The 20,778-nt window shown below is 46.0% G+C and overlaps 1 protein-coding gene across 1 annotated transcript in view; it reads left to right on the forward strand.

Annotated features, from left to right (window-relative positions):
• Nucleotides 1-20,778, forward strand: part of LOC121003106 (canalicular multispecific organic anion transporter 1-like) — a 198,950-nt gene that overhangs the window by 19,504 nt on the left and 158,668 nt on the right. The window contains exons 6-8 of the mRNA XM_040434685.1: nucleotides 3,280-3,335; nucleotides 5,554-5,782; nucleotides 6,738-6,898. Coding sequence (XP_040290619.1) covers nucleotides 3,280-3,335; nucleotides 5,554-5,782; nucleotides 6,738-6,898 — 446 coding nt within the window. The remainder of the gene's footprint in view (nucleotides 1-3,279; nucleotides 3,336-5,553; nucleotides 5,783-6,737; nucleotides 6,899-20,778) is intronic.

The raw sequence follows: 20,778 nt of genomic DNA on the forward strand, positions 1-20,778 counted from the left end.
CGCTTTGCTCTTGCAGTCATCTTTACAGGACGGCCACTCCTAGGGAGAGTAGCTGCAGTGCTGAACTTTCTCCATTTATAGACAATTTGTCTTACTGTGGACTGATGAACAGCAAGGCTTTTGGAGATACTTTTATAACCCTTTCCAGCTTTATGCAAGTCAACAATTCTTAATCGTAGGTCTTCTGAGAGCTCTTTTGTGCGAGGCATCATTCACATCAGGCAATGATTCTTGTGAAAAGCAAACCCAAAATTGGTGTGTGTCTTTTATAGGGCAGGGCAGCTGTAACCATCACCTCCAATCTCATCTCATTGATTGGACTACAGTTGGCTGACACCTCACTTCAATTAGCTCTTGGAGATTTCATTAGTCTAGGGGTTCACATACTTGCACTGTGAATGTTTACATGGTGTGTTCAATAAAAACATGGTAACATTTAATTCTTTGTGTGTTATTAGTTTGAGCAGACTGTGATTGTCTATTGTTGTGACTTAGATGAAGATCAGATCACATTTTATGACCAAGGGTTCACATACTTTTTCTTGCAACTGTATATACAGTATATCCAGAGTCCACCAATATACTGTATACTGGATGTACTCTTCTACCCAACTCACATCCAGTACCTGACCATTAGTACATGTACATACTGTATAGTGACTCATGCATAAACAGCATATATATAATCTACTGGTAATACAATCGCAGACTACAAATATCTATATGTACTGTACACTCACAAAGTCTACTTGGATATTATACTTATATACATACACACATAAGCAGACATATAACTTAGCTTGCTCCTAAAGTGCTGTTGGTCCAAGTGGCTGGCAGGAAGAGAGAGCGAGAGAGAGTCCCCAAGTTTCTTATAGCATATATCTTCCTGTGTCCCAGCCCCAACCATGGACTCCGCCCTGTGACCACCCAAATATCTTCCCAATCTGTTGGCCAAGAGAATGTTGTCCAACTGCTTTTACAATGTGCCCTTCCTGCCATTGATATGCTAACAAGGGACGCAATGACCAAATGGCTACTGGCCATGCTGATATCACTCAATGGGTGAATACCACTGGATATCAATATACACTATATCCAATTATTAGACATATTTGTGTGGTCATCAGGTTGAGGTTCTGGCTGAGAGCCATATTTACCTATAACACTTAGTGTAAGTGTTGTTGCATTTTATAGTTAATATAGTAAAGGGACAGGAAGGTAAGCATTTTTGAAATATACTTTAGAAAGATGTTTATTTGTACAAGGGGTTTAAGAGTTTTCTTAGCAAAAGCTTTGAGCATTGCTAAGGGGAGTCTGTCTTCAGTATTCAATGTTTTAATTAGCGCTGAAGAGGCCTGTGTGTAACAAGTCAGACAGGCAGGGTGATGGGCAGTGATAGTGTGGCAGGCGCAGCACTATGAAGTGCCTTTTGTGCTGTGGCATTAGAAGAATTTTGATATCTCTGACTTTTTAGTCTAACCAGACTGTCTATTACTCTGTAATTCCTCTAGCGCCGTTCTATGAAAGCAGTGGGTTTAAAAAGCACACCAAATTCTTGAAATAACTTCTTTATTAACTTTAACTTTTCTTCATATATTACACTGCCGCCTCCACAGCAGATAGTCCATATACAAAACACATGCTGCATAAAGATTCATAAAATGGCGTTATGCATAAGATGGTGGTTCAACTGTTCAATCTTGTCATTCAACATAAAAATAGTGGATATATTTCTTTCTTCAGTATCTGTACTCTCAGTTTAAGCACTTTACGATCTCTCTGAGATGTATATCTAAGGTCTAACTAATAGTTCACTTGCTGAATTATCGTCGCAATTTGCAGTATGCAGTTAGTAGTAACTATTTGCAGATTGGTTGAGTATGATCTGGTATGGTTGTATGCAATTTGGATTGCAATATGAATTTGAATTTGTATTGTGAACTTTGTAGTTTGCAATTGGTGGAACTGTAAGTAAACACACATATAACTGTATACAGTTCTAATCACTATTTTACCAGTAGGAACATTATATAACTGTTTTAAATACCTATTTTGGCCTCTTGCTTCCATAAAACTCAGCTCTTAGTGGAGTGTGTGTCTGTTCAGCTCCTCTCTCTGGTTAATAATGATTCCATAAGCTCCTGCTAGAGGAATTTCCCACACAAGCTGTGTGTGAGGCTGGCTGTAATTGGTCAAAACTCCTGGGCTGTGTGAGGCTGGCTAAGATTGGTCAAGACTCCTGATTAGCAAAAACAGTTTAACTCTATGCTTTCTGTTGTTTCTGCTGTGTCATTGAGCTTACCTCACATCCATATAATGAATCTTAAAGGCATAATATCTTTTCTGCTTCTGTGAACACAATATATATAACAGTTATATGACATCCAAACATGAAGTTACTGTAAATAACTCTGCCCTTGTCTTTAACACACAAACATAGGAACTGTATTAAGGTTATTGGCAGGTCTAGCTGTATAAACATATAAGCTATATTAGCAACCTAGGACAGGTCTTAGCTGGCCAGCTACAGATAATTAGGCCACATGTCCATAGTCAGGGACCGGGGTAATGACAAGAGGCAGGAAGGAAGCCTCTGTATGTTAGACATAGGCATCTTCAGCGCTCATTAGGACTGAAGACTCAAGACTGAAGACAGACTCTTCTTAGCAACACTCCATTAGAGCTTTGCTAAGGAGACTCTTTACATCCTACAAAAAAGCATCTTTCCCTAATAAAGTAGATTACAAAAAATGCTTAACATCCCTGTCCCTACCCAGTATTAAAAATAAACTGAAATGACAGTTATACTTTAAGGGAGCTCTCTGGGCTTTTAATATTGACCTATCCTCAGGATAGAGCAGGAAGAGAGACAGGAGAAAATACGTGCACACTGCATGCGCCGTCTCCTCATACAGTTGATCGGCGGGGGTATCTTGAGGATAAGTCGTCAATACCAAAAGCCCGGAGAACCCCTTTAGGTTTAGAGATTGCTTTTTTTTTCCTATGATGGTAGCTTCATGATTTGCTGTGGCGAATCTCCATATGCGTCTTAGTCAAATGTAGACAGTACAGCTTCAGGGGACATAACGTTCAGCAGTTACATGACCATTGTCATCAGCGCATGAACAGCTAAGGAGCTTTGGCCACAGGACGTGATTTAAGTTTATAAACTAGGACAATAGGGCAGAATATTCATATTTTTTTAGATGTTTTTGGCTTACAATAAATATAATATTTTTTTTTCTACTAACTCCCTTTATATTTTTATATCATTTTTAGAATCCTGAATTAACAGCATCGTTTTTCAGCAGAGTCACCTTCAGCTGGTATGACAGGTAGGTTTTCTGCATGATTCTACGCCCATTTCTTGCATGATCGGACAGACCAGTGGGACAAAAACTTTCCAAATAGTCTCTTTTGTGTATTCACCTCCTATGCAGACATATGTGACTGCATGGTAACAGGCCGCAAGCAAACTCTGTGTAGTCTGATCATGTAGACATGTGTTACTCCATGTCATCTGCTCTCTTATTTCTAACCTCTGTACTGTAGGAGAGGGCACATGAGAGTAACACACAACTATGGGACCAGACTACGCAGAGTTTATTTGTAGTCTGTTACCATGGAGATACATAGATCTGTAAGTGTTGTATAACCATAAAGGTAGGAATTTAGTTTTTCCCACACCATGTTATAAACGTATGGCATGGCAAGTATCACTTTAATAATTAATAAAAACTGAAGAATAGGGATAATAAATGTTGGGGGTTAGTTCTATTTTATCACCTGCTGTGTTCCAAAAATGGATTAAAATCTACCAAAAAATGTTTGCATTTCACCTCCATTTTGCATTAATTTTATTGAATACTTTGAGAAGTGCATTTTTCTAAAATAGGGCGATGTATGGGGGCAGAGCGGGGGGTTCTTATATGCAGGCCTCTCAGAACCACTTCAGAACTGAATTGGTCCCTGAAAAAACAGGATTAGGAAATTTTCTTGAAAATGTATAAAATTGCTGCTAAATTTCTAAGCCTTTTAACCTCTCACCTCTCAAAGTATGATTAAAAAACGATGCCAACATTAAGTGGATGTATGGTACATATTAATGATTAACTATTTTTGAGGTATCACTATTTATCTTGAATGCAGTAAAATTTTATAATTTTTTTGTTATAAACAAGAAATATATTGGCCAAAATTTCCTACTAACATAATCACATAATAACATAAGCACCGCCATCACCCTGCGCAAGGAGAGTGGCAAGGACATAGCCTGCGACCTCATCTCCATGGCAGCAGGCGAGCTGCAGGAGAGCCGAGCGCCGATAATGATGATAGGTGCTTGGCTGAGTTTGGCTGCTGTGAGTCATGTGACGCTGGCCACGTCATCTGACTTACCAGCCAGGCCTATTTAAACAGGCAGCCTGCTGGCCACAGGTTGCCTCTGAATTAGGTCTTTTCATTTACCAAGTTCTCTGTATTGAATTGCATTGTACCTTGACCTCGCTTTTGTTTCCTCTGTTTTGACGTGACCTCCTAACATTCGGACCTCGGCTTGTCTTTGTTGTGATTTGGTTATTTCTTTGTACAGACATTACCTCCTGGTGTTGACCTCTGCTTGTTTTGACCTTGCTTACTCTTTTATGTATTTGTTGTCCTGTATTTTGACCGCTGCTTATACTTGCATTATTGGTGTATTTACCCCTCTGTGCCTACCTGTCACTTTGTTTATTATTTTCTCCTGTTTCATTGTTCCCTTTAAGGCCCAGCACGTACTCAGTTTAGGGAACGTCGTCCAGTTGTATACCGTCGCATAGGGCGGACTGTGCAAGTAGGCAGGGACAGAGGTGTGGGTAGAGCTCAGGGCTGTGCACGCTCTCCCCTTCCGTGACAGACACCTGTCAGATTTGAAAAATGGGACTGTGTCCCAAAGGCCAAAATAGGCTTAATCTTTAAATGGGTTGTGCAAAAATGGAGGGCTTTTTGCCTGTAAAGGGTAGTTTACTTACCTGCTTCCCAAAACGTATAAAAAGGGGTTAGGGTCCGCGCTGCAATAAAGGAAAGCTTAGGGGTAACACAAAAGTCACTGGTTCTTTTTATGCTGCTTCTTCCAATCTCCTCCTTATCCTTCCTCCTTCGCAGCTTCTTAGTCTCTTGAACCAACGAGCGGTAGAGGGTATGCTTCTCACGCCTTCAAAGAGAGTATCAACATAGCACAGACCCGCATGTAAAATAATTCACACTTCTTTATTATACTTACAAGATCGTAATCTTGAACATCACATAGAACATATGATAAAGCCCGACCTGGGTTTCGAAGCAGGAGCGAAACCCGGGTCAGGCTTTATCATATGTTCCAACGCCCCCCCATTCTTACACAACCCCTTTAAGGGGTTAAACAATATTACATGAAAAATTGCTTCATTCTTTTTCTTATAGACGGGCTGGAGGAATCATAATGGCTTGAAAAGTACACACACCATTTAATGTCAACTTGAGTGGTCTCCATTGTTATATCTCACACTTTAACCGTTAACACTTTGTTTCGTGCAGCATAGTTGTTAAAGGGTTCAGGAGACCTTTAGTCATGGAAGATCTCTGGGAACTGAGCAAAGAAAATCAGACCCAACACAACTATGAAGCATTCGACAAAGCGAGGAAGGTGGAAGTGGCGAAAGCAAGGAAAGCTCTGGAGAAACGTAGGAATAAGAGGAAACAGCAGGACGGAGCTATTGAAATGAACGGGCTGAGCAAGGTGCACAGCCAGGAAGTACTGGTCGAGGTAAGATCCTAGACATACTCCGTTGTGTGGGCTACTGTTTGTCTATAGAGGTGTTCATGTTCATTGGGATCTATGTACTACAACTATACCCATCCATCATAGAACCATATTAACCAGCATTCTTGTTGAAATATTTGGGTCATTTAAAGAGGACCTTTCACTAGAATAAAAAATCTAAACTAAGCATACAGACATGGAGAGCGGCACCCAGGGATCTCCCTGCACTTACTATTATCCCTGGGCGCCGCTCCGTTCTCCCGGTATAGGCTCCGGTATCTTCTTATGTTCGGCTCAACTGGGTGGAGCCTGCCGGCGTCTCCTTCTCCCAGGCTGTAGCGCTGGCCAATCACAGCGCTCAGCTTATAGCCTGAGAGAAAAAAAAAAAAAACTCTCAGGCTATGAGCTGAGCGCTGCGATTGGCCAGTGCTACAGCCTGGGAGAAGGAAACGCCGGCAGGCTCCACCCAATTGAGCCGAACATATGAAGATACCGGAGCCTATACCTGGAGAACGGAGCGGCGCCCAGGGATAATAGTAAGTGCAGGGGGATCCCTGGGCGCCGCTCTCCATGTCTGTATGCTTAGTTTAGATTTTTTATTTTAGTGAAAGGTCCTCTTTAAGCCCTGCCACCAGGAATACCCACAAACCTGGCAGGACTTTCCACTTATGGACAGGATCTATTCAAGCCCCACCCATTTTTGACCAGGGAAAGCCTGAATTTCCCAGGACTGTCTCTAAAAATTAGAAACATTCCCTGCAAAATAGGGACTGTTGGCAACTATGCATAACTATGGAAGCAGTACATTCCTCAAAACCCTCACCCACCATATCAACCTCCTTTTAACTTTTATTTCCTGCTTCATTATCTGAATTTTTCTTTGTCCCTTTCTAGAAAAAAATCCTTTTAACTTTTATTTCCTGCTTCATTATCTGAATTTTTCTTTGTCCCTTTCTAGAAAAAAAAGAAGAAAGAGTCTGTATCTGGAACATCTAAAGATTTCCCCAAATCCTGGCTATATAAGACCTTGATTAAAGCAAATGCAAAGATCCTCCTACAATCGGCTTTCTTTAAACTCGTTCATGACATCTTAGTGTTCGTCAGCCCCCAGATCTTGAAGTAAGATTTGTTTTCCCCTTTTATCTCTTTCACTGTCTTTATATTGGGGACAGTCAACCATAAACGGCAGCTTGTGTGTGCTGAGGAATCTGCCAGATTTTTATAGGGGGTGTCTGGATAAAGAAAGAGGGTCTAATCTTTTTTTATAGGTACAGTACCACTTTTGGTAAAGTGCAGGGGCTCTCAACCTGGACTTAATGGATAGTGGGGGTTCACTACCTTAATGGGCCACCAAGTCCCAGCAAGAAACAACTGCAAAAAGTGTACAAAAACAAGGTGTGCACTCCTCCTTCTGGTTTTGCATATAGGATTGAATTGTTTATTAATAAAATTAAATAAAAACAAATTATATAGAAAATAATAGATAAAAACACTCCCCAATTTTTTTTATATACAATCCCAAGAATTATAGAAATATGAGATAACAGTACATGATTCCACTATCAATTGCAATGCATGATTGTTTAAAGGGATATTTGAGGTCGCTGGTAACAAACCATGCAGGGCAATGTCATATGGTACACTCCCACTAAATAGCTTACAATATATACCAGTTCAAATATCTAAAATTTCATATACATTATGGATTCATGACAGCGATTTCATACCACATTTCATATATATAATATTTAGTTGTGAGCAGCCTGTATATATGGAAATATAGTCCAGTAACGGAGGTATCATAAACCAAAAATCATGATCAGTCCATAAAAATATCTATGAGCATTGCAATCAATCCATAGTCCTCACTCTGAGAAAACAAAACAATTCACTCCACAATAAAGAAGTAGGAAGGCTGACTAGTGATTATCAGCAAGCACGCGCTGGCTGGTATTTCTCAGCAAGCCAAGCGCGCGCGTCTTGCCTGATACAAGAGCCTCCACAATGTACAGTAAGGAGCGGAGCAGTGTTATGCCTCATTCACACGTCAGTGTTTTAGTCAGTGATTAACATCAGTGAGCTAAAACCAGGCACGGCTCTAAACACAGAACAGATGCAGATCGTTCCCTTATACCTTTTGTCTGTGGAGGCTCCAATCCTGGTTTTGGCTCACAATCACTGATGGAAATCACTGACCAAAACACTGACATGTGAATGTGGCTTTACCAAAGCTCAACATGACCAGCAAGCTCAGTCTTAACATCCTATTTTAGTGTGGATTCATATCACCAGCATTGCTTGGAATGTCATTCACTTACTTGGAGCAAGCTTTTCAGTCCCGAGGTATGTGGGGTTGTGCACTTACCCCTCCTTCTTCTGCTTCAGCGCTGGATGATTTTATCTTTATGGAGGTTCCTGTAGTAGCAAGCTTGTATGTTTCGAGTCATCAAACAGTTAGGCCTAGTTCACACGAACGTATGGCTTTTATAGTTTTTTGCGGTCCGTTTTTCACGGATCCGTTGTTCCGTTTTTTGTTTCCGTTGTGTTTCCGTTTCTGTTCCGTTTTTCCGTTCCGTTTTTCCGTATGGCATATACAGTATGCAGTAATTACATAGAAAAAATTGGGCTGGGCATAACATTTTCAATAGATGGTTCCGCAAAAAACGGAATGGATACGGAAGACATACGGATGCATTTCCGTATGTGTTCCGTTTTTTTTGCGGACCCATTGACTTGAATAGAGCCACGGAACGTGATTTGCGGGCAATAATAGGACATGTTCTATCTTTCAACGGAACGGAAAAACGGAAATACGGAAACGGAATGCATACGGAGTACATTCCGTTTTTTTTGCGGAACCATTGAAATGAATGGTTCCGTATACGGACCGTATACGGAACACAAAAAAACGGCCCGTACACTCGCAAAAAAAACGGTCGTGTGAACTAGGCCTTAGTTTGTATTTGGCTGTAGCGCGCTACTTCCTCCTTCAGCTTGGACACATCAGCAGCAGCGAGTTCGCTCCAGGATAAGCAGTACTATATACACCTAGGGTCCGGACTGTGTATATAGATAGAGTTATATTTCCTGTGGATACCAAACGAGTTTCGTAGCACTAGCTCCTTCAGTGGCTTACATTTGCAGATGTAGCGATGTCATCTATTTATAATCCATTATCGCTCTGTGGAGTGATTACAAAGCTGGATCGGATTGATCCACGATTAAGTTGTGGGTAAAACCCGTATATGGAACCATTTCATATAGGATTCTTGTTGGAATTATACTGTCTCTTTTGTTGCCATGATCTTATATCTCCTTGTTACATATATACAGCTTCCTCATTCATCTACACACTCACATGTTTCCATATACTATACATTACCTATTCTGATCCCTGCGGTTTCTATGCGTTTTTTGGGGGTTTTGATGCGTTTTATTTAGAAATATTTGCATTATGAATTATTGAATGTGCTAGTCCATATTTGGATTACCAAAAATTAAAAATAAAAATAATGATAAAAAAGGGTAAAAAAAAACGACTCAAGATGAACTTCATCAGCTCTCTTATCTTATATCTATACTGTATCTCATATAGGAGAAATTATTCCATCCAGGAAATATGTAACAAACTTTATTACTCTGCATAATTCCATCCACCATAAAAGTTGGTTATTTTTATGGTTACAGTATTTATTCCAAGGGGAGATCAAGGTGCTGGTATAGAATAGCCGGACCTTGATGTCCCATCAGCTTTGGGCCCAATCCCTTCTTCAAAGGAACCCAAACAATTCCATGTCAGAGTTTAGTCCTAATGGTGATAATTAGTGATAATCGAGCACTAAAGTATTCGGGTGTTCGGGCCGAACACATCGCGATATTCGTGCGCTCGGCCGAGCACCCGAGTATAACGGAAGTCAATGGGAGACAACCAGGCACCCCCTGCTCTGAAGAGGGGAGGGTGCCTGGTCCATTGGAAAAAGTCAGAAAGTGACAAACACCACCGAAATGGATCGGGAACAGCATGGGGACGATGTCTGGATGTATCTTGGACTCCAAGGTCGCTGCTGGGAACCATGTTGTCCGAGTTGTATGCCACTTTTACAGACTGATACAGACGGGTTTGTTTCTTACCCTATATAATCCCGTTAGCGGACCAGGCTTATATCAAACGAGAAACTGGTGGCAGTTACCCGGGCTGAGACAGCGCTGTTTTCACTGCGGCAGTGAAAAGGCTCTCTCAGCTTTGTAAACTGTATCAAGCTGACCTTACCTGCTCCTCTGGAGGGCGTAACATCACGCTTTGGTAACAAGTGACCATACTGCGTCTCGTGAGCTAGATGTAGGTGATGTCAAGCGGGCACGAGGTGTGATATTCGTCACATATTGGTGGCAGCAAAGTGGAATCGAGATAATAGTGTGTGTGAGTGTGAGACCCATACTCCCAGACATTAAAGACGACCAACAGAAGCTTTTGCCGCTGGAGTCTTAAGATCAGCTCAACACTAGACAGTCTGAGTGCAAATACAATAAGGTGTGTGTGCATCAGTTTGCAGTCCATATCAGTGACCATCCGTGGCAATGATGGCCAGTTACACAAGAAGCAAGGCTAAGGAGATGGCTGAGGCTATGAATGATGGCGAGGAGGACGCAGTCCAGATAGGGGGTCGAGAGGAGGTGGAAGGCGACTTTCTTCCATGTGAGGGGTAGCACAGCCAAAGCTCCCCAAGGAGCCAGTTGCCGGAGGTGAGGTCCCCAGTGGACCTCACTCCACCTGCCCATCTTCCCAGCCAGGCCGGTTCGGCTGGTCTCCTACAGGCTGCCCTAGACTGACTCCAGGCCGAAGACTAGGCTTCCTACGAGATCCTTATGGCAGCTGCAGAACATCGCGAACGAACAGAGGCTGCAGAACGAGAAGGTCGCGAGCATGCAGAGCGTGAGCACCAGCTACAAATACTCCAGCTGAAGCTCCAATTCCAGCAGCCCTCTCCAGCCCTATCTGAGTCTCCAGAGATCCGGATTCCCAAACTGCGGGCGGAGGACTTTCCCCTGCTGGACAAAGATGGGGACTGGGACATTTTATTGTTGGCATTTGAGACGGCCTGCCATCAGTACCAGCTGCCAGAGGACCAGTGGGTCAGATTCCTCACACCACAGCTCAGGGGAAAAGCCCTTGAAATCTTCAAGTACCTGCCCAGCAAGACCATCCTGAGCTATGAGGACATCAAACAGGCTCTGGTCCGGCAGTACAAGTTAACCCCTGTCGTACCGGAGAAAGCTCAGGAATTTGCAGTGGGGTTATACCCAAAGCTGGGCCGATCACATGCGTGCCTTGCTGAGAGTGGTCGACCAATGAACCACAGTATTGGAGCTCACCACCGTCCAGCAGCTGAATTTGCTCAACGCCACAGAGCAGTTCTTGTGGAATTGCCCGGAGGACCTACAGCAGTACCTCAGCGACCGGAAGCCAAAGGGGGCCTTCGCAACAGCAGCCCTGGCCGATGAATACACCAACAACACTGGAAAGGGGGTAAGTTGCATGCTGCACCAGCCCCTGCTACGCTTTCCACGTCAGTGGGGGAACCCCGACTGTGCCACCTGTGTAAGTAGCCAGGACACTTCAACGCCATGTGTCCCCAGCGCCCAAAGGGACCCGTCCCAGTCGCTGACCCGGAAACCATCCACTGTGTTGTGTGTGGGTGGGGGTGGTGGGAGGTCCCTTGACAATTTGCAACCGTTCACCCTGGGCTAGGCCGTGGCATAATTTATTGCTCAGGAGATCCCTTACTGTCTCCGGGATTGGAGGACTAGAACTGTCGCTGCCCGTCGCTAAGGTCTATTTGGATTGGGGCGCCAGTCGAGGAGTAAGGGAGGTGGGGGTATCCGCAAATACCCCCGCCAGTGTTTTGCTGGGGGCGGAGCTGGGGTGGCTTGTGTCTAAGTACGTGGCCGCTGACACCCCGAGGTACGATTCCCCAGAATGTGATGTAATGTCCCCCCCTGATGATACTGTAAATGTTCATAACATGCCTGTTGATGGGGATGTGGGGAGGGGGGATGTAATGTGTACCTCTCCCCTCAGTGGGGAGGGGGTCATTCCTGCCAGCTGTGCTGAAGCCCCAGGGTGTGGCCAGCAAGCCTGCTGGAACCTGTTGTCCTCCGGTGTGGTGACTGAGGGGACAAGCAGGGGGCAGACAGCTGCGGGGGAGGAGGATGCAAATGAGGTTAGGGCTGTCCCAGGAGAAGTAGGGCTGCAAGGTGAAGCCTCAGTGCAGGATTCCTCCACCACTGGGATGTCAGAGGGCTAGGTTAGTCCGTCTGGAAGCAGGCACTACCAGTGGTGGCAGCGTCCATAGCTGCTGTAACGCGCAGTGGGAGTGCTGGGGCCCTAGGGGCCCCTCAGAGGTCTGATGGCTTTCCCCCTTCTGACCAAGTGGCTGCTGAGTCAGATGGAGGCCAGGAGACAGGTCCCGGGCAGTTTCGTCTATTCTGGCCACGTCCAGTCAGGAGTTTCAGGACGCGTTAGTGGCTGACGCCAGCCTGAACGCTCTCAAGGAGCAAGCGGAACAGCCCCCCTCGGACTCAGACCTCGAGCGGATGGTCTGGGACCAAGGACGGCTGTACCGGGTCACAGTCCAGCAGAGCTCACCGGAGGCGTGGCCTAGCGACCGACAGCTAGTGGTACCCTATCAGTTCAGGACGGAAGTTGTTGCGGGTTGCGTATGAGATTCCGATGGCTGGCTAAGACAAAGGCCAGATTAGACCAACGTTTCTACTGGCCAAAGATGGGGGCCGATGTGGTTGCCTACTGCCGTTCATGTGACACCTACCAGCAGGTGCGGAAGGCGGGGCGGCGCCCCAAAGCCCCACTGGTAATGCTGCCCATAATTGAAGAGCCTTTCAGGAGGGTGGCTGTGGATCTGAATTGACTGCTGTCCTTTTCCAGCAGCTCCGGGAAATGCTTCATATTGACGGTAGTAGACTACACCACCCGGTACCTGGAGGCGGTAGCCTTGTCATCCATTCGGGCCGACAATGTGGCCACCGCCTTGCTGGAGATTTTCTCCAGAGTAAGCTTTTCCCAGGAAATGCTTACTGACCGGGGGACCCAGTTCATGTCGCAATTGATGGAGTCCCTCTTCAGGCAAACACAGGTGCAACATCTGGTGACCAGCCCATACCACCCACAGACCAACGGCCTGTGCGAACGGTTTAATGGCACCTTAAAGGGAGTCTGTTACCACTATATGACCATATACAGCACTTACATGGCGCTGTAGCACACCTATACATGATTCTAATGGTACCTTTGTTATTTTCTTTAGACATCCAGAAGCAGGAAAAACAATGTTTATTTCATATGCAAATGAGCCCTCACAAGTACCCAGGGGCGGTGTTCCGTGTGTAGGTGCCCAGGCTGCTCTGCCTCTTTAACCACTACTCCTCCCCCAGCCTCTTCCTTTGCCCGCCCTCCTATTCCCTTGTATCATCCCTAGGTCCGGCCGAGATCCCGCGCCTGAGCACTGCTTCGCCGGCCGGCGCATGCGCACTAGTTGAATTGATACCGTACCCAAAATGGGCATTGCAGTGTGCATGCCCCGACCCGGCGAAGCAGTGCGCACAGCGGGATCTCGGCTGGACCTAGCGATGATACAAGGGAGAAAAAGGGTGGGCAAAGGAAAAGGCCGGGGGAGGAGTAACGGTTAAAAAGGCAGAGCAGCCTAGGCACCTACACACGGAACACCGCCCCTGGGCACTTGCGAGTGCTCATTTGCATATGAAATAAACGTTGTTTTTCCTGCTTCTGGATGTCTAAAGAAAATAACAAAGGTACCATTAGAATCATGTATAGGTGTGCTACAGCGCCATGTAAGTGCTGTATATGGTCATATAGTGGTGACAGACTCCCTTTAAAGCAGATGCTTAAGATGTTGGTCGACTCCCACGGGCGTGACTGGGAGCAGTACCTCCCACATCTGCTGTTTGCCTACCGAGAGGTCCCACAGGCCTCCACAGGGTTCTCCCCCTTCGAGCTCCTGTACGGGCGACCTGTGCGGAGGCCCCTGGTTCTGGTTAAAGAGGCCCGGAAGGGAGATGTAGCCACCCCTGGAGTGTCAGTCATCGAGTATGTCATGCGATTCCGAAACAAGAGGCAGGCCTTGTTGCAGCTAGTGCATGATAATATGGAGCGGGACCAGGCCGACCAGAAGCGATGGTATGATAAAACACTTGTGAGAGGACCTACCAGGTGGGTCAAAAGTTATTGGTACTGGTCCCCGTACCTCAGGACAAGCTTCATGCGGCCTGGCAAGGCAAATACCTCGTGCATCAGCGCCTCAACGCTGTGACGTACATGGTCACCCTGGACTACGCCCGGGGAAGGCGTAAAGCCTTCCTTGTGAACATGATGAAGGCGTATCATGACAGGGAGGCATGTGCCCTCCCTGTCTGCAACCTTCCAGATGAGGGGGACATGCTCGCCCAGGCGACGGCGGGTGGGTCCATCAAGGATGTGGATGTGGGCCAACAGCTCTTGAAGGACCAATGGTCACCCTTCACCCCTTCCAGGAGTTGTTCAGCAACAAGCCCGGAAGGACAGAGTTGGCTGTCCATCACGTGGACAATAGGGATCACCCCCCAATCTGGCGTTCAGCATATCGGGTTTCCTTGGAGGTGCAGCAGCACATGCGCCAGGAGAGTGACGAGATGCTGAAGCTGCGGGTCATCCAGGCATGAACAGCGCTTGGGCCTCGTCTGTGGTCCTCGTCCCAAAGAAGGACCGGACTACCCGGTTCTGCGTGGACTACAGGGGACTCAACGCTGTCTCGGTCACCGATGCGTACCCTATGCCACGCATTTATGACCTGCTTGATCAGTTGGCCGGGGCCCAGTACCTGACCATCATGGATCTGAGGCAGGGGTACTGGCAGATTCCCCTGACCCGTGGAACACTCTGCCTTTATCACCGCCTTTGAATTGTACGAATCCACGGTGATGCCGTTCGGCATAAAGAATGCCCCTGCCACTTTTCAGCAGATTGTCCACACGCTGGTAAGGGACTTGAAGAGTACGCGGCAGTGTACCTGGATGACATTGCCATCTTCAGTACTACATGGGAGGATCACCTACAGCACCTGACGCAGGTGCTAGGGCGGATCCACCAGGCAGGCTTGAACATCAAGCTGGAAAAGTGGCAGTTGGGCATGAGCGAGGTCCACTACCTGGGGCACCGGGTACTCAGGGGAACCCTGAAGCCAAAGCCCAGGAAAGTGGATGCTATCGCATCCTGGCCCACCATCGGGACCAAAAAACAGGTGATGTCCTTCCTGGGCACCGCCGAGTACTATAGGAGGTTTGTCTGTTATTAGCCTGTCGAAGCCCTGGACGGACCTCACCAAGAAGAAGCTGCCCTCCGCAGTCGATTGGACAAACGACTGTGAGACGGCCTTCCAGGCGCTCAAGGTTGCCCTCTCGAGCTTCCCTGTACTACAGGCAGCCGACTTCACGCGGCCATTTATAGTACAGACCGACGCTAGTGATTTTGTCCTCGGTGCCGTACTCAGCCAGGTCGACACTACGGGCCAGGAACACCCCATTCTGTACCTGAGTCAGAAGCTCCTGCCGAGGGAGGTGGCATACTCCTCAATGGAGAAGGAGTGCCTGGCCATTGTCTGGGCACTGCAACGGTTGCAGCCGTATTTATACTGGCACTGCTTCACTGTGGAGACCGACCACAACCCCCTCAGCTGGTAAAACACCATATCCGGGATGAATGGAAGGCTGCTACGCTGGAGCCTAGCTCTCCAGCAGTATCACTTGACTATTCGCCACAAGAAGGGCCATGACCACGGGAACGCTGATGGGCTATCCCGGCAAGGAGAGGGTGCGGATGGGCGCACAGGGAAACACAGGAATGTGCTGCCCCCTGGCGCCCTCTAAAAGGGGGAGGTGTGAGGAATATGGATTAATATTTACTGTCAGCCATGTCCTCACACCCACCATTTGCTGAAAGATGGCAGAGGAAATCAAGCTCCACAGGGGGCCCTGCTTCAAAGCCACAGCCAAATAGCAGAAAACTCCTAGCAGGCCACATTTGGTTACATTTCACACCTCCAGTCAGACAGCACGGATCCTGCAGGAAAAACCCCAGCATGAGGCATCAGCCTTTGCCAGGATCAATGATACCTCCCAGACATGTTGGCACCTACATTTCATAAGGAATTATGAATTGCACGGCCATCGAAGGCGCAAACCAAATACATATTTGTGTCCCGGTGGTCACGATGAACATGCCCATGGTCTTTGTTTGAGGGTGGGGTGCCAGGGAAGGAAGATATCCCTATCTCCCCACAGAAACCAAATAATGGTGCCATGTTTGGACTCTACTTATAGCCGGAACCCAGGCGGATCCGTTGGTCCCAGGACCATCTCTGTGTGACCTTCTGGCCTGGAGCTATGAACCCTAAAGGGTTTTGTAGGTCCTTGAGCTGCCAGGAACAGCAGGGAGGGGGGACCACTCCCAGAGGCTGGGAGGGGAGACGCTGGCTACAGGTTAAAAGGCTTGTGCAAGCAAGCGGGCGTGTCTTTTTCTTTAACAAATCTTTATTTAAGATTATCATCACTGGAAAATCAATAATCTAGTGCACATCAGACAATAAAGTAATAACAGAAGTGTACATCCTTAGTTTGAATCAGAATGTTCAAGATACATAATCTGGCTCGCAGGAGTTGATTTTGCACAAAAACATAAGCAAGTTTCGATGGCAAGAGGATTACATTCATAGGTAAATTACAATTACTAGTACAGTTCACGGTTGCAGATAGGAAAAAAGGGCATATAAGGTCACATAAAACGCTTTACACATAGCAATTAGTTACCCAAATTGGTTCCATGCATTAACGGTACTTCAGCCACATCCCGATTCCATCTTAACGTGTTTGCAGTATTACATAAGAAATAACATTAGTTAACCGATACCGCCAGTGATGGGTGTCATCGGCAATGTCAGGTCCATTTGACGTGTAGCCTGCCACTTCAGCCATGGAGACCACACCAATAGATATTTGTCGTGGGACAAGGATTCCCAGCTAGACATCTCTTCCAACTGGCGAATCTCCTGTACTTTATTAATCCAGTCTGCCAGCCCCGGTGTTTTATTGGTAAGCCAGAACATTGGGATCAGTAGTTTTGCCGCAGCTACCAAAGAGGACAACAAAGAGTGTTTGGCAAGAATAGATTTTACACTGGGCAAGTTTAGCAAGACCACCAGGGGAGTAAGTGGCGACGAGGAGGAGATAATATCTAGAATATGTTTGGAAATCATGTCCCAGAATGGGGATATCAAGGGGCAGGTCCACCAGATATGCAATAGGGTGCCTGCAGTTTCCCTACATCTCCAACATTGATCCGAGTGTGAGGGGTCCAAGGCATGAAGTTTGACTGGCGTGTTATACCACCTAGTTACCAGTTTATAGGCATTCTCCTGTATCCTAATACACCTGGAGTACCCATGGGAGTGACATAAAATCCTATCTACTGTGCTATCATCAAAAGTGGTGTTCATCTCCTTTTCCCATTGGGATATGAACCAGGGTCTATAGGGGCCTGCGTCATCTAGTAATTTGTTGTATATCTTAGAAACTGACCCTTTTTTCCCCGCCTGTTGTAGTAAAATCGTGTCATACCAGGTGGGGTCGAGTTTACTAGGGGTACACGCCAAGTATTGGTTGCATACTCTCGAAAACTGTGAGTAGTGTATGGGTGACCATGGGATATGAGGGAAACTTAATTTCAAGTCTTGAATGGGAGGGACAATTCGTTGTTTCAAGATGTCTCTTATTGCTACATAGCCCAACGCCTTCCAAAGACCCAGATCGTCTTGAAAACCCTGTATTGTCAAATATGGGACAAAACAAGTGGGAGTGAACGGGGATATGCAAGGGGAAGGGCATAAGGATGATGATATTTTAGACCATGTGTTTATGACTCCCTTCAGTGGATCAAGCCCCTACTTGCCTACATTACTACTCACCTCACCACTAGTTTGGGATTTTTTCTCCCCAATCAAGACAGAAAGGGGATCTTTATGTCAGCTAATTGTTGTTTGATACTGGAAAGCAATGGTGTATAATTCTGGTGGAAAAGTTGGCCAGGGTCTTTTGTTACGTTGACACCCAAGTATTTAATATGTGAGTTATGTCATTTCAACGGAAAGTCCCTCTCAAATTTTGCCACGGACGATTGGGAAATATTAATGCCTATGGCCGTACATTTGGAAAGATTGATTTTAAAGTTGGACAAGGAACCATAAACATCCAATTGCTTTAGGAGAGCCGGTAGCACCGCTTCAGGTTTTGTTAAGAAGATAAACATGTCGTCCGCGAATGCGGCGACAGTATGCATATCCCTGCCCACCATAAGCCCTTGAATAGCGGGGTCTTGTCTAATAGACTGTATGAACGTTTCTAAGCATAGAATAAATAGTGTGGGCGAAAGGCGGGCAGCCCTGACGCGTCCCGTTTGAAATCTCAAAGGGGGGTGACAGAACGCCATTAACTTTCACTCTTGCGGAGGGGTTAGAGTACAGAGACAGCACCACCTCTACAAATTGAGAGGGAAGGCCGAATTTCAGCAGTGTGGCTTTCATGTAGTTCCAGTCCACTCTATCGAACGCCTTTTCAGCATCGGTACTGAGGAATACGAGCTTCTTTCCCTTTTTCAAGGCGAATTGTTGGGCCTGTAAGACTCTAAAGGTGCTGTCTCTGCACTCCCTGCCCCCCACAAAGCCTGACTGCTCAGGGGATATAATCTCTGGTAGGAAAGGGGAGAGCCTATTGGCCAGAAGTTTAGCCCATAGTTTCACGTCTGCGTTTAGCAGAGATATCGGTCTGAAGCTAGATGGGACTTCAATGTCTTTGCCCGGCTTTGGTAACACAACTATATGTGCCTCTAGAGCTTGTCTAGTCAGGGGTGTTCCAGTTAGCAAGGAGTTAAAGAAATTTACTAGCTGTGGACCCAGAACCGAGAAAAACTTTTTATAATAAGCCACAGTGAGTCCGTCAGGGCCCGGGCTTTTGCTGGACGGCGTCGTAGTTAAGATCTTTTTCACCTCAGCCAAGGTGACGGGGGCCATTAGCGACGATCTAGAGGTGTCATTAAGGACCGGTAAATTCAATGTCCCCAAGAAATTGTCTATTTCCCTTTTGCGCACTGTCTGTATGTCGCTATGTTCCTCACGCCTAAGATTATACAAGTCATGATAATAATCCCTAAAGACCTTTGATATTTTCTGAGTGTCTGTTACGAGGGGTCCCTCCCGTGACCTCATGTGTTTGATAAAAACTTGGTCATCACGTTTTTTAATGAGCGCGGACATTATCTTACCACCTCTATTCCAATGGACATAATGTTTATGTTTGACCTTCAAGTAGGCCCTGGACGCCTTAAGATTTAACAGCTCCTGTAGCTCTCGTCTCGCGACTTTTAACTCGTCAAGATCTCTACGCGCGTATGAGCGTTTATGTGATGATTCTAGATTAGCAATACGAGATAGGAGGTCTGTCAATTTACTCGCTCTATTCTTGTTTACATAAGATCCCAACGCGATAAATTCCCCCCTAATTACCGCCTTATGCGCCTCCCAAATTATTGTATGGGACATATTGGGCGTTGCATTGGTAGTGAAATACGCCTGTAATTTCTGCTATATAGAATCAACCTGAGTTTGTGAGTCTAGCAGCATACCCGTAGTGAATGCACCAATTTTGCCCAGTACGTCTTTTAGCCAACTGACCGGTCTCACATTAGGCGCGTACAAATTACATATCGTGACAGCGAAGTGGCCTATTTCCCCTTTCAATAATAGGTACCTCCCCTCAGGATCCCTCACTTCGGAATGTAGTGTAAAGGGGGTGCCCCGTTTGAAACCTATGCTGACCACTCTAGCCGCAGAACTATCAGAAGTGGCATGATACCAAACATTAAAGGGAGAGTTGCTGAGGTTAGGAACATGTGAGTGAGAGAAGTGAGTCTCCTGAAGGAGTACTATGTCTGCACTAATTTTCTTGAGAATTTGGAAAATTCTACTGCGTTTCTTAGGGTTGTTACAACCATGTACATTAAAGGTGGTTAAGCATAGAGTTAATGGAGCCATCTTAACCAGGTGTTGTTTTGCGAATTAAAGTCGCATAGCCAACCAGGTATCGAGGATGTACAAAACAAGGCATTGAACAATGTAAAACAATAACCATAACTTAGAGGTGATTCCAGATATGTATGGAATTTTGAGCTGGGGGGAGTAAAATAATTGCACATGTCAATACCATGTGCATCCCGACCAGCCCAGAACCCCAACTCTTAGCCTCAGTAATTGTGAACAAGATGCATGAAAAACTATCCTAGCAGATATTTTTTGCCGGGCAAGTAGAGACAATAAAGAAAAGGAAAAGAGAAAGTACATTGCAATAGGCATATTAACATCAATTTGCAGTGTGTTAGAAGTTTGCAGCTGACTCACGGGTTTGAAAGGAAATAAGCGGGGCCAGTGAAAACACCTAGCCATCACCAACATTGGAAATGGTAAACGCTTGTGAGAAGAGAAAAGAAAACTGTCCAAGCTAAACAGTGAAGCAGCAACTGACAAAAGGGAAAAAATGGCATTATCAGCAAACCCTCAATCTGGAGCTCCTTGGGACCATGCCCTCTTGTTCTTCCCGGATCTCTGGGGTTTCGGTTTCAACCATCTTGACGCTTAGGGAAGTGGTGGTAAGTCCTCCATGTGCAGGACAGGTAGCCAGGAGGGAATCTCGACTGGCGGTTGTTGCAGCGCTTCCCAGACCGGCTGGAGATCCTCAGGCGTTCGGACAGTTATACGGCGGTTCCCTGCTGTGATTAAAATCCCAAACGGAAAGAGCCATCTGTATGGGAACTTGGATGACCACAGAAGGTCCGTAAGTGGCTTCATTAATCTCCGTTTTTGCAGTGTGGACGCCGCTAAGTCCTG

The sequence above is a fragment of the Bufo bufo genome, chromosome 6, assembly GCF_905171765.1.
Source record: "Bufo bufo chromosome 6, aBufBuf1.1, whole genome shotgun sequence".
NCBI classification, from domain to species: Eukaryota; Metazoa; Chordata; class Amphibia; order Anura; family Bufonidae; genus Bufo; species Bufo bufo.